The 13938-nt window shown below is 30.9% G+C and overlaps 1 protein-coding gene across 7 annotated transcripts in view; it reads left to right on the top strand.

The window, feature by feature from the left end:
* The window catches only part of LOC141448938 (uncharacterized), a 40786-nt gene that overhangs the window by 16136 nt on the left and 10712 nt on the right, over positions 1 to 13938 (top strand). For 2 of the 7 annotated variants that reach the window (XM_074117809.1, XM_074117808.1), the window contains exons 17-26: positions 443 to 477; positions 689 to 872; positions 1934 to 2080; positions 2687 to 2746; positions 7926 to 7994; positions 9751 to 9795; positions 10548 to 10601; positions 10767 to 11067; positions 11929 to 12031; positions 12490 to 12697. In XM_074117809.1, coding sequence (XP_073973910.1) covers positions 443 to 477; positions 689 to 872; positions 1934 to 2080; positions 2687 to 2746; positions 7926 to 7994; positions 9751 to 9795; positions 10548 to 10601; positions 10767 to 11067; positions 11929 to 12031; positions 12490 to 12697 — 1206 coding nt within the window. The remainder of the gene's footprint in view (positions 1 to 442; positions 478 to 688; positions 873 to 1933; positions 2081 to 2686; positions 2747 to 7925; positions 7995 to 9750; positions 9796 to 10547; positions 10602 to 10766; positions 11068 to 11928; positions 12032 to 12489; positions 12698 to 13938) is intronic. The other 5 variants (XM_074117814.1, XM_074117813.1, XM_074117811.1 and 2 more) reach the window with 4 other exon arrangements.

The following is a 13938-nucleotide window of genomic DNA, read 5'->3' as shown; positions in this document are numbered from 1 at the left end:
GTGAATATAATTTAAAATATAAAAAATAATAAATCATGATTTTATGAGCATTTTTAAAGATTATCAATTTACTGATGCAATAAGTGAAAAAGAAAAATAAGTTGAATTTTTGAGATTCAATCCTCAAGTTGAAGTTAAATTCTGTGGCGCTCGGCGTTCTTGATTCGCTGCTTAAATATTAGCATGTTTTATGCTAATCTATTTACTTACACACAAAAGTTTTATTCAAAACATTTCCTTGTGAATGGGAGATTAACTATAAAGTAAAGCATCTGAAGAGCATCCTCAGATAATTTTAATCTTCTTTCATGAATTTACATTGAAAAACACATTGAATTTGCATTATAAAAAACTAAACTTTCAAAAATGTTCATCTATTAATTAGAGAGATTACTATTATTAGAGAAATTGTCAAATTTCACTCTTGTTTTATTTTTTTCAGGGATTGGAAGATGGTAGCGCTGCTGGCACAGAAGGGTATTTTCATTTCCTATTATTGTTAATTGTAATTTTTATCTGGAATTTAAGCTTTTCAAATTTGATAATGTGCTACTTACATTAACCTAATAATGTATTTTCTTTTAGCACAAATTTGACTGTTTGTAAAAAGTAATTCGTAATGATTTGACCATATAAGTGTTCTATGTTTTAACAAGAGGTTTTGATGTATTTGTGGATTTCTTAACAGTAATGAAGGAACAAAACGAGGAGCTGTCAAAAGAAGAAGTAGAGCTAGTGGTCCAAAACTGCAGGTGCTAAGTGTTGAAGCGGAAGGAAATGTTGAATGCCAGTTGGACATAACCAAAAATAAAACTGTGACTTTTAGATTTACTATGGACGAAGTTGTTCCACAAGATATTGCCAATAATTTAGTGAGTATTTCTTTTACTTTGCCTTGTATAATTACATAACTAAAACACTTTCTATCCTTGTTAAACGGTTGTTTTCTGCTTCAAAATTTATCATTATTGCAGTTGAATCTTTTGCGTCAGCAAACTTCAGTTAAATTAATGTCCTGTTAGATTTTTTTTTTTTTAAAATAATTATAAAGAATTCAAGTAAGTGGCTGAATTTTATAATTCTTAACCAAATTCTTATTCCGTTTAGTGTTTCTGAATTTTAAATAATCAAAATGATATTAATAAAGATAGTTTTTGGGGGAAACAAGCTTAGAAGTTGTCGCTCTGGATTACCTCGCTGAACGCCAGTGACTGAGTTGTAGACGCGCCTTTAATTAAAAAATAAAAATCAAATAAAGATGGTATTAACTTCGTGCGAAAGGCTACTTCTGCTATCACACTGTTAATTAATCAAAACAACACTTTCTTGATTTTTTTTTTTATTATTGTGACAGACTGTTATAATAATAATAATAATATTACAAATAATAACAAGTATAATAATAATCATTATTGTCATCATCATCATGTTCAATAAGCTCAACTGCAGCTTACTTATTACCGGGAGTTCTTGTTTAACGGGATATACAATTATTCAGTTGGATGTTCCAGAATAATTTTTTTTCCCATTTCTGCATTAGATACCTACTTAGTTTTACCATAAATAGTTCTTATCGTGTTCTCTAAACTTCGCCTCTACATTACATATTCATAACTTAATAATAATAAATTTTTTAGAAAAAGTTAGTTTTATAGTTGATCTAGGCGGTGGCAGACATCTTATTAAGAGTTATTTCAGTAAGATGTTAGGTTTGACGAAATGTATAATGTTTTGCAGAATTAATTATGTTTTGAAAAATAAGGGGTTTTACGAATTAAGTTTGAGGTTTTTAAAAGGGGAAAAAGTTATATGAGCGTCCCATCCACAAGTGATTTCTAATTGCCCAATGCTTTCTTATGTATCTTTTCCAAGTTACTATTTTTACGAATATATATATATATTCTTAATAATATATTTTTCACAATAATTTTAGATGCAAGAAAAGTTATTAGGCTCTTCCCAAGCAGAACTTCTTGTTGAACAATTAAATGAAGTTATTAGGCAACTGAAGGAACATCCTTCTAAATTACCAGTGCTAGAACCACCTCAGAGCCCTGCCAGAAAACCACCTTCGTCCAGGGTAAATTTTCTTTGTACAAGTTTTAAAAAGATTAACTTAAATAGCATAAAATCAGTTATTGTTACCATAAGTATAACTTCTTGGATTCAGATATATTTGCTTTTGTTTTGATTCCTCAGTGTTAAAAAATTAGCATTTTTTTTTTAATTTGAAATTCGCGATTTATAAATCAACTTTTTTTAAATTACTTTTTCATTGTAGGTGCATGTTTAGTTTTTTGTTTTTTTTTTCTACATAAAAAAGAATAATTACAAGCAGTTGTAATAAGTAAGAAAGTGTAAATCATAGCTAGTGTATAATGATGACTATATTATTAGCTGCGATAAACCAACCAAAAAATATTTTTGGCACGTTATTCAGTAGTTAATTAAATAATGAGGATTGTAAAAGAATAAAGTTTGCCATAAATATCAATAAATATACAAGAACATTTGATCCTTGCTGATGGATACTCTTTAATAGTAGGTAAAACAACAGGACTATCTTTAACCTGAGAAATCATAAAATAAAAGTAAAGTTAGAGAGATAGGCTTATCAAAGTATAAGAATCCAATTGTTGAAACTATGTTTTCAAGAAAAAGATTATAAGCCGGAAAAGTCTTGTAGGTGCGGCATTGGTCATTAACAAGGCAGAGGAGCCTTACATCACACAGGCACCACAGATCGGTGAGTCTTCGAGACAAAGTATAAAAAAAGATGAAAAATTGAATTATAATCGTTTAAAGAAGTATCTCTGCTTTTCACGCCTCTGAATGCCTTGTTTTACTATAGTATAATTCTGCCTTTATATATTGGAAGCAGTAAAACCTAATTACTGAAGAAATCTATATTTGTTGCACATCATGTTGTTCAGTTGTTTTTTTGTATATTGTGATTTTGCAGCTACTTATTTGTGCAGTATAAACTTTATTATTTAATATTACTACTAATACTACTATTAATAATAATTAAACAAACTCTTCCAGTTTCGTTTAGTCTCTGAAGCTATCAGCTGAAGCTTGTTGCTTTCATATTATGCTCCATTAATTGCAATTTAAGAAATCACTCCCATAGGCTCTTTGCGCCTTTTTATGTTCGTGGTGCACATTTTATAAGCAATCGAGATTATAATTCTCTCAATGATGATTTTCATATTGAAAAAGTAGAAAATAAATTAGAAATGATTCGCCTTAAAAAAAATTAGGTATTTCCATTGCCTTTTAAACTTTGTTTATATAAGTTTTGAATTAAAAATCGTATTCTTGAAAAATTAAACTATTATTAGTAGACTTATTGATTGGCATCTAACATTGTTCTTTTATACACCTTCGTAATGTCTAATAAGGGGGACTTAGCTATATTTTGAAACGAGGGTACATACACGCAGAAGCATAGCGAAACATGGTACAGGTTTTTAAGTGTATAGATGGCGAAACTATACTTATCGTATTATTATTAAGTACATTTGTCTTTGAAGGCAATAATGATTATTCTATTCTTTCCAACTATTGGTCGAAGTATTTATGGAGAATCAGTTAGTATAATGAGTCCATTATATAAGGAGATCTCGTGAAACAGCATTTCCGAATAAGGGATTCAACCAGGACTCCGAAAAATATCTTGATATTTTTCTGGTAAGCACACCTCACATGAAAGAAGAAGAAAGTGGATTATATTTTCCATACGAATATGCTTACTAGTAGCTGAAAAGGATAAGAAAAGTGGAGGATCGATTCAGAACCCTCATATTCAGCTGGGGCGACCTAGCTAGACTTACTCTTGAACAGCTATCACAAGTTGGTCACTTTTAAATATAACTTTTAAAACTGTGAAGAGTGACTTATAAGAGCTGTCTACCTGAATGAGGGGTTGAATATTGCCCCAATGTAGCCGAGAATTGATTTTGTAGTCAATGATGGCCTTCAAAGCGGCTAACAGTCGGATTAAAAATAGTCATCCGTTTAAGAGATTGTACCATGCATGCCTCACCTAGTAGATATGGGTTGTTTACTTCTGGCTATTCTGTGCTCTTAAAGATGTCAGTAAACGAACTGTGGCAGGGAGTGTAACCCGAAATTGGTGGTGCTCAGACCCGTTTGAAATATCCGGCATTATTATTCAGAAGTAATTTCTGAAATTGTGCACATGGACCATATGATCAATGGGCCTAGCAAATCTCTGCACATTATCGAGGAGAGTCCCTTGGCCTGCTGAGCCACACTTCACCGAACCATCAAAAGGGAGAAGTTTACAGTCAAGAAAATGCTCATTGTATTTTGAAAAGGATATCGTATGAACAATTTGAAGGGAGGCCGAAAGGAGCTCGGTAAAGGGATGTTTGTTTTACTTATTTGTGTAGGAGATGAAGAATTGAGAGCCACATTAGATTCCATACGATAATTGTAAAAAGGTTAATTTTGTTTACAGAAAGCATTAAAATGCATACATAACGATAGATTGGAATGTAAGATGATATAGTTTTTTATGATAAGATGATATAGTTTAGTTGTGAGTTTCGAACTTTTTAAAATGTTGAGTCGATGCTGCTAATATTATGTGTACTAATGAAATTGGCAGTATCAGTTAAAGCACAAATCAAAATAGCTATGAATTATTGGCTTCATCGTGAGTGACCCTAAATCATCTCTGTTTGCAATACTATCGTACTTTTATGCATGATAATATATTGAAGCATGTTAATGCACTAACAAATTGAATCCTTTGCTTTGCAAGATTAATCAGATTATGTACGTTCATTTTCTTTAATTTTGTTATCATTAAACATTCACCCTTATTTTCTGGATTTTATTTTGTTTTAAGGCTAAAAAAGTAATTTATTTAATTTTCATAGTAACAAAGCTTAATCTGATAATTTTTTTATTTAGAAATTTGCTTTCATTCTAGTCATTTTACATGTGCCATTAATTCATTCCGTATTTTTTATTAACACATAAATTACAAGTTTTGGCAATACAAAGCAATTTTTAATTTTTTATATTTTTATGTAACTGACATTCTAGTTCAATAATAATTATGTTTTATTTATTTGGATGTACCAAATATTTTTTTACTTTTTTGGGAAGTTTTTTCGGGAATGAAATGTAATTTATTAATTTTTAAGGCGCCAAGATCTGTGTTCAGTAGCGCCCGACGATGAATATTAAAATAAACTTTATTCTAGGCCGATATTTCGTGAAATTTATTGCGGTACTCTCAATAAAGAGGCACCCAATTTCTGAAGTTAATATTTGTTAAAACTAAATCCTGAAATAATTTAAAGCATATACACATTTCTTCTTGCCCGGAAGATGAAAAAAGTTGAAGGAAATTTAATGATTAAATTTCTAACTGGAAATTAATGCAAAAAAAAAATTATTTGAGATTTTAATTAAGTTTCAAAGAAAAATTCTTAAAATGCATAAATTGTGTCTGCCCAGTTACGTTTATATATTAACCAATATCGTTTATTAATATATTTGCTCAAATAAAAGAGCTATGAGCTAGAGTAAAGAAAAACCTAATAAAACTGTTTTATAAATCTCAAAAAAGTTTAATGTAATGAAATCAGTAAGTTCTGCGGCGTGTCACTAATTTTGTTTTCTTTCACTTTAAAACTTAGCATTCTTTAAAAATTTAGTTTAGCTTCGTAAAAGTAAGCCTGCAAAAAAATTATAAGGAATATTCTTATATGATAAGTCTCGAAAAAGAAATTATAAGAATAACAAGCAGAAAAAAATTGATAAAGAAAAATAATGGGTGTCATTTGCTTGTTGAACTTTTCAGACAAAACAAAAATTAAAAACTTTATAAAAAGAAAGTAAATATGATGACAATTAATTATTGTTGAAATGAAAAAAAGGTTCTATATTTTTCCTTTGCACAAAATTTACGATATCCTGGTGAATGATTCGTAGGGAGGTCGCGTTTCAATTCTACTTCTCCTGAAGAAGTTTCATTATTTCAGTAATTTTTTTGGGATTGGACTTAGGACAATGTCGGAAAGCTGTAGATCAGCAAATTTCATTTATTTTGCTTTTTCTAGTTTAAGTAAACGATATTATTTTAAAGGATTTTTAGAAGTTACTGATCTTAATTTATTTGAAATTGCTGAAATTAGCCTTCATTGAACATAAGTAGAAATTTCTTTACTTGTGTCCATTGTATTTGTACATACTCATCATTTCTAGTTTAGTATACAATATTCAATTTATTTTTCTGAAAAATATATTGTGCTAATTTTTTTTATTGAAACTTCTTTATGTTTGGTTTGAGTTTATTTTTAAATTGCATTCCTAACCCCAAATATCATCATTTTCTTTCATAATTTTTATTTATTTACTTTTTCTGTTATTAAATTAGAATTCAATTCAATTTTAAAAAAGTTTTTGGTAGAGTTTTTGTTTCCCTTTTTGTATTTCTAGCAACCAGTAAGCCTACCATTGCCCCAAATTGTTGGTTTGTAATTGTATACATATGTAAGTTTTAATTTGATAATATGCAGTGCATTGCAAAATGTATTATTCAAATAAAATTCCAGTCATGTTGATTCGTTTAGAGATTGAAAAAGTGCATTGAGTCAAGATTGGCTTAAAAAAAAGCGTTAAGTTTGGAAAAATCAATTGAGAGGTTTTGTTAAGAGTCCAGTAGATTAAATGTTTTGAAGTTAGTTAGGCTACATCGAAAATCCCCTTTTAAGTAAGGTTTGAGTGTTTCTAAATAGAATTTAATCACCTTGCAATTGTGATTAAATGTGAAAGAGTTCTGACTCTTAAGTGTGTTGGGGAGTTTTCCTGTAAGTTAGCAAAACCCAAAGAGTTGCATACTCAACTAACTTTGTCCGCTCTCAGTGTCGAGATGTCAGCAGATACCCCTAGGATTGCCAAGATCGTTTAAGAAATGGATAATCCATTGTCCACCTTGTATGACAAATATGTTCTATTATATATTATTTGGACTTGAATAGTACATTTTTCTTAATTATTTAAAATTAATTCTAACATTCATATATTGGTTGCAATACACAAAACTACTTTTCTTTGATGTCTAAACGTAGTTTGGCCATTGACTTTTTGTGTACCAAATTCGTCATACCCTCCATTCAGGCTTCTTGTCAGACGCTGAAAGTATTACAAGAATTAACACATATTTCCACTATCTGGAAACGTCAGATCTATTATATTCCTAATTGCAAGTATTCTGAAAATGGATAACTAATAAAAATTTTTAATGTATTCAAAATTAGTTAAAATTAAATGATACAAAATATATTTACAAGTTGTAGGTAAAATTATTTCAATAATTTTTCATAATCATCCGTAAATGATTATTCTTATTTTTTTTGCATGAAATTTAGAAAATTGGCGTGATCGTTATCTGTAGTGTATCCCACAGTCGTTACTAGGAATGAGAAATAGATGTTCATTTTAATGTTTAATATGATGCTCTTATGTCAGTGTTACACTGGTTTCACCTTATCTATCCCTCAAATAACTTTTGTTAGGATGCAGTCAGTAGAAATATATTCATTTCTCGAATAAAGAGAGGTACTACATTTCCTTTGGTTGTTTATTTCTACGTTCAAGGTAAGCCGGAGGTGTATAAATTGAGTAACTTAACAGGAGCAGGGCAATGCCAGCAGTTTAGTTTTATATTTACCATTAATATTTTTTTATTAATGATTTTCAAGTTACATCACTGTGTTCATTTTCATTAAAATCTTTGTTAATCATGTAAAGTATTAAAATTAATTCATTTGCTTATGTTTTAATCATTAACTGCAATTTTTTGATTTGAAAACTATGCTTTAGCTATTTATCGAGAAAATAATTACGTATATATGTGTGTGGTGTGTGGTATTTTTTTACAGAAAGACGACAGCCCACCACCTGAGGAGAATGTGTCATCTAATGTGGGTCAGAGCCCAAATGCAACCCCCGTATGTACTAACTTTTAAAACCAAGCTTCTAATTAATCCATTTATTAATGTAATTAACATCTTAATATCTAATTTAAAGCGACATCTAAATAAAATGATGTTGTTTTAATTAAGGAGTTCATAAAATGGAATTATAACTTTCACGGTTTATTAAGTGATGTGGAAGAGAGATTGGGATCACAGAGAAATGGAAAAACTTTGTAGCTGCTATTTCTGATATCCTGCTTTGATGACTGTCAGTATTTGCACATGTTCATTCTTACTTGAGATTCATATTCCAGATTTTGTATAGACATCCTGTATTGTGTTTTAGAATTGTGTGTAAACTTATCATAAAATGAAGCACCCTTTACTACATACCTTCGCGGTTCCACTGGTGAACCTTCGCTATATACCTTCGCGGCTATCTGTCTAAATCTGATGACTGATCAGGTGCTTAATCTTATCTCCAGTCTCACAGTGTCTACCACATCATGGTTTCATTTGGTCCAATCTGTTATTCAATTGTTACTCTTTTCTCTCGTTACACTCGTTTTTCAAGGTATAGAAATATTTTGCTGACCATTTGATCTTTTAGAAATCTGCAGAATTGGCCATACAATTTCAACGTCAGGCAATTTATAAAAAAATCAGTTGATTGAAGGTAATGTTTCTCCTCATTACTTTACGCTTCGATAGATCTCTGCGTTCAGTATACACGCAGTGTACTGATAGATATAATTAGATCAGTTATTTATGTAGAATATACAATGTTATTTGTTTTTTCTTATGACATCAGTAATTAAATTTACAGAAAACGTGGTACTATTCGTAATGTCACAGATATCAGATTTTATTCGTCTTAGTTTCAAATCTTTAATCGTTAGAGGTAGGAGAAAATAAAGTGTTCGAATAATAGAAAGTAGCAGACTTTTGTGAATAAATCTCCGAATTAACTTTACATTCACATCACATCATTTATCATATTTACATATATGTGTGTGTGTGTTGTCTGATGTAATTGTTTTAAAATCATGCTTTCTCCTCTGAGATATCAGTTATTAAGGCATTAAAATATAACTCTAGTTCTTTTCTATAAAAATTGATTCTTATTTTTGCAAGATTTATTTTTATACATTGCAAAATTAAAAAATAATGTAAAGCAAAACAAAAATAAGCAGAAAACTTGAAAATTTCTTTCTGAAAATCACCATATGTTTTTGAATATAATGTTTTGAGAACAGCAACTGGTGAAATGGGTGAAAAATCAAAATCACCTAAAAGATCTTCTGAGATTTCTTAAAAATGAGTCATTTTGAAGTCTCATGAACAATCATCCATATTTATATTTATTTAAAAATACTAGCGGTCTCAGTTTCAATTTTATGTTAAGGGGTTTGGGTTCTGAATGAGACTTGAGAACCTTAATTTGAATGTTATTTCTTTTTCATGTTTTATTGTATTACTAAGATTGCCAAGTTATGGGCGATTGAAAAGTAACTATTTAAATTTAGACAGATTTTAATTTTTAATCAGTAAAAACAGGGTATCCTACTTATATTTTATTTATAGAAATTCGTTGTCAATTGATACTTAAAAAAGTCACTCAACTTTGGCGTTTCTCTAATAAATGAATATAAACTTTTCCATGAGAGACTATTTTCTTAAGAGATTGAATACACTTTATAATTTATTCGAAATGGTCATTTTTTAAATGATGTAACCACATTCGGTTAGACCAGACCATCAGAACTAAAGTAAAAAACTTTTATTTCAGTTGTGCAGGGCTTACAAGGCAGCTGTAAATCTTTCAAAATACATTGTTAGTACATTTCCGAAAAAAATTGTACTTTCAATACTCGCACGCTGCCAATGCACTATGATCAAAATTAAGCCTCCTGCAATTTCAGCCTATAAAAAGCCCTCCTGGTGTGCAAATTACTAATTTGTTAATACGTTTTTTTTTTTTTTAATTCCCGTCACAACTTCAGTAGACTTGTTTTGTTCTTGCAAAATTTTTCAGTTGCCTGCTTCCCGAATTATGAAGATTTATTTTCTTAACAAATTTGTTATAGTAGTTAAATTATTGTTTTAAAGAATGTTCAAGAGAATTTTCTGATATGATTGTTTAAATATGTTATTAACATTTGTGTCTTAATTGAACTAAAAGTAAAAAACTTCCCCAAAATTTTAATTTTTTAAAAATAATTCTCTGTAACCATATTTTACTTACATTTCTGATAAAATCCCTTCATAATTCAATATCAAGTTAATGTTTTACTAAATATAAACAAGGATAGATATGTTTCTTGTTTTAATCAGAATTTTGGAAACATAAGTTTTTCTTTTTGGAGACCTACATAAAGCCAAAGCATATAGCCTTGTACAACGTTCGCTTGAAATGCCAGTGACAGCTTGAATTTATTATTAATTCTTTGTGGTCGTTATTATACACTGTAGGCATTATTTGTTTTGTTTTGGTTTTAAGATTATCATTTTGCCTGATAGCAGCTCTCTTGGAATTGAGAAAGAGTAATATGAATTGAATTTTTTTAATAATTATTATTATTTTAGGTAAGGAAAATATCAAGATTTCTTGTTAGTCCAGTGGTGGAATCTCCGACCAAGGTATGTTATATAATAAAGTACTTAGCTTAAAATGTGGTAATGTTCATAGTGCTGGTTAACATAAAAAATACTTAGTTTAAATCTGAAATTCAGATATGAACCTTCTTCGTTTATGTAAAATTAATGATCTTATACGAGCTCTTTTTTATGAATTTGTTTCCACAGGTTGTTGCTCCTAAAGAAACTAATGATAAGGGAAGTGTAGGAACAAAGTTTGACGATATTAAAAATAAAGGACCATCAGAAGAAACAAATTATACGCAAGATTCAGAGCTTAATAAAGATCAAGATCCTGAAAATGGAACTGTTATTAAAAAAGATCCTTTTTATTATAAAATTCAACGTCTGGAATCACTGGAAGATGATTCGAATGAAATTGAAGATATTATTAGTGGAAAAGTTATAACTAAAGAATTTGAACAAGATGAACCTGAACGTTTAGATACTGACTCAAAAGGAAGTTACGGTGAATATGTTTGGAACTCATAATTCTCTTTACATTCTTTTTTTAATTTTATATATAAAATGTATATTTATTTTAGTTTTTTATTCATTTAAAAACAATAACCATTTTCGGTTTTATAGACTTGCTATTTTGATACATTCTGTAATAATCTGATATTAGACTAAATAAGATTATAGGATAAGTGTCCTCAGGCAATGCCCTTATCCTAACCGCGAGATCTATCTTATCTAGCTCTCACATTCAATCTGGCAGTCTTTTACTTGCCAGTCTCCTCACCAATACCTTTTCAAAACGTCAGAGACATATATTCATAAAGAGGTTTATTATTAAATCACGTCGATTCGAAGATCCAAATTCAGGTATTTTCCAAAATAGTGCACTTAAGAGTCTTCAACTCTTGCAATAGTGTAGGATTGAGTTGTATCCAATTATTCTTCGGATATCTATTTGGTACCCCCAGATTCCTTAAATCAATCCTACACCATTTATAATTTCAATGATGAAATCCTTAGACTTATTGATTCTATGATAAATCTTTACGAGCGACCAGTAAGGTCGCGCTATCCTGAATAGTTCCGTTATCCGAAGTATTCAGAGCTTATCCGAATTTCCTCGCAGACGTGATTCAGAATTACCTGGAGTTGAAAATAGAGAGCATATGTTGTCTGTCAACTTGCAGAGCAATAGCGCGATTATGAGAAACCAGAAATGAACATTAACATTATTTCTTTAAGGTAACGAAAACTTACAAAAATGTTAATATTCTAAAAGAGATTCTAAGATTTATGTAAGAAACTTCTAGATTTAATTTTTTAAGTTAAGTACAGACTCATAATTTTTGTAACTCTTTCTAATATTTAGATATTGATGACGCTCATGTTGATAACGAATCAGTTACCTGTGATTACTCTGAAGCTAATTTACATGCGAAATTATCTCATCATAATTCTTTGGATAGCACAAGGTTAGCAATATTTTCTTTCCTTCATTGCACCATTTAATTTTACTTACTGGGAAAGCAGTGCTTGAATTTAATGATAATAATAATAGATAGGCTACAACGATAGAGCCCCTTCCGTTGGCGACAGAACACTGAAATTACCTTAGATGTTGAAGCGCATTCATAATAATTAAGGCAAAATTCAAAAAATAGGGGAATAATTAATCTGAGTAATTAGTACATTGACTCCGGTGCGGAGATCTAGCCTACCAATTTCCTAAAAGTTTTCTAGAAAAAGACTTTCTTTTCCTAAAAGCCTCTTATAAGCTGACTGTTCGGTGACGATCAGGATTTGTCTTCAATGAGCGAACTCTGTCTGAAGACCGGTTATACATTAAAAACGCTTCGAGGCCTATGCCCTCAAATGAAGATGTTTTAACAGTTTTTAAGTTTAAATTGTTCCTTTTTTTGATTACTTATAGCGGCCGTGCGTCTACGTTACAAGATCTGGCGCACAAATTGGCCCAGGTGACAAGTCAACAGGATTTGCATCAGAAGCTCTCTCAGCTAACAAACCAAGAACTCTCGTTTGGCAGTACACCGCCTTCACATCCTGCCACGCCACATTCAGCTGCTCCATTCGATTCGTATATAGCCACTCTTCAACAGAAACTTTCCAACATTTCAATGGTAATTGTTTATTAATTATTACCGATTAATATTATAGATAATACCTGTTTCAAAAATAAGAAATAAGGAAGATTGAAGATCAGTGAATTTCCAGAAGAGTTCTAAAAATATATTAGTAACATTCAGGTGAGAAAAAGTAGTGTGACTTCTTGACCAGATATTTGGTTTTTTATGTTTTTTTCCTAAACATTGGCCAAATTGTATATTATATGTACGTAGAAAAATGAACATAAGAAGTAAAATTAGTAAAAAACTGACATTTTCTTTATAAAATGAAGTCAATTTACGCGAGTTTCAGTGGAATAAGTTTACAATTAAGTGTATTAATAATAAGAAATTGGTCAGAAATATGGGATACATTGAATAATTTTTTTTTCATACTAAGTAAAAGGTTAAGTTTGGCAATCCTGTATTTAATGTGGAATTTATTAGCAAAATTTTCTTTTTTAGGACCTCTAGGTCCGAAAATGTCATAAATGACAAAGTAAAAAATGTTCGGTATGTATGTGAAACAAAAATCCCGACAAAAAAGTGCGTTTTTCACAAAAGTGGGTCACGTTTGTGTGATTACAAAATATCCCAAAATCAAAAATGGTAGAAAGTTGGTACTCTATATTTCGATTTGATCCCACCAACGGACAACGTAGCTATTCGTTTTAAACTAGGTGTATTTATTGTATATATGCATGTTATAGATAGATAGATAGATAGTAGATGGGACGGGACCTATGCCCCAAGGCACCGCAGCCACAGAAGACTTATTGTGCCAGTCCCTTCTTAGTTCTAGTAGGCGAACCCTCCCCTCCTAAAGAGGTCAAGGACTTTCCCTACTAGTTCTTTTTGCGCTACTATCTCCTTCGGCCTCAACGTTCCAAAGGTTTCATAGCGCAAACGTTCGATTGCAACGCAATCGAACAACAGGTGAGAGGCCGTTTCCTCCTCTTCCTGACATAATCTGCACAACGGCTCCGAGCTGATAAGCCCCACCTTGCGCAGATGCTTCTTGAACCTACCATGCCCCGTGAATAGGCCTGTAATCAGAGTAATCTGATTTCTGCCCAAACACAGGGTCTCTTTGGATCTTTGCTTACACAGCCAAGGCATCAAGGTCTTGCTGTGTTTAACCCCAGGACACATCACCCAGTTCTTTTCGTGCTCCCTCCAGATCCAATCTCTGAGAGCCGCGCGAACCGAACCCCTGGTGATCCCCAGGACAGGCTCTGGACCGATGAAAGGAGTGT

The sequence above is a fragment of the Rhodnius prolixus genome, unplaced genomic scaffold (genome assembly GCF_049639745.1).
Source record: "Rhodnius prolixus isolate KJV_2025 unplaced genomic scaffold, Rpr scaffold_2, whole genome shotgun sequence".
Lineage (NCBI taxonomy): Eukaryota > Metazoa > Arthropoda > Insecta > Hemiptera > Reduviidae > Rhodnius > Rhodnius prolixus.
This window is presented reverse-complemented; position numbering and strand designations above follow the sequence as displayed.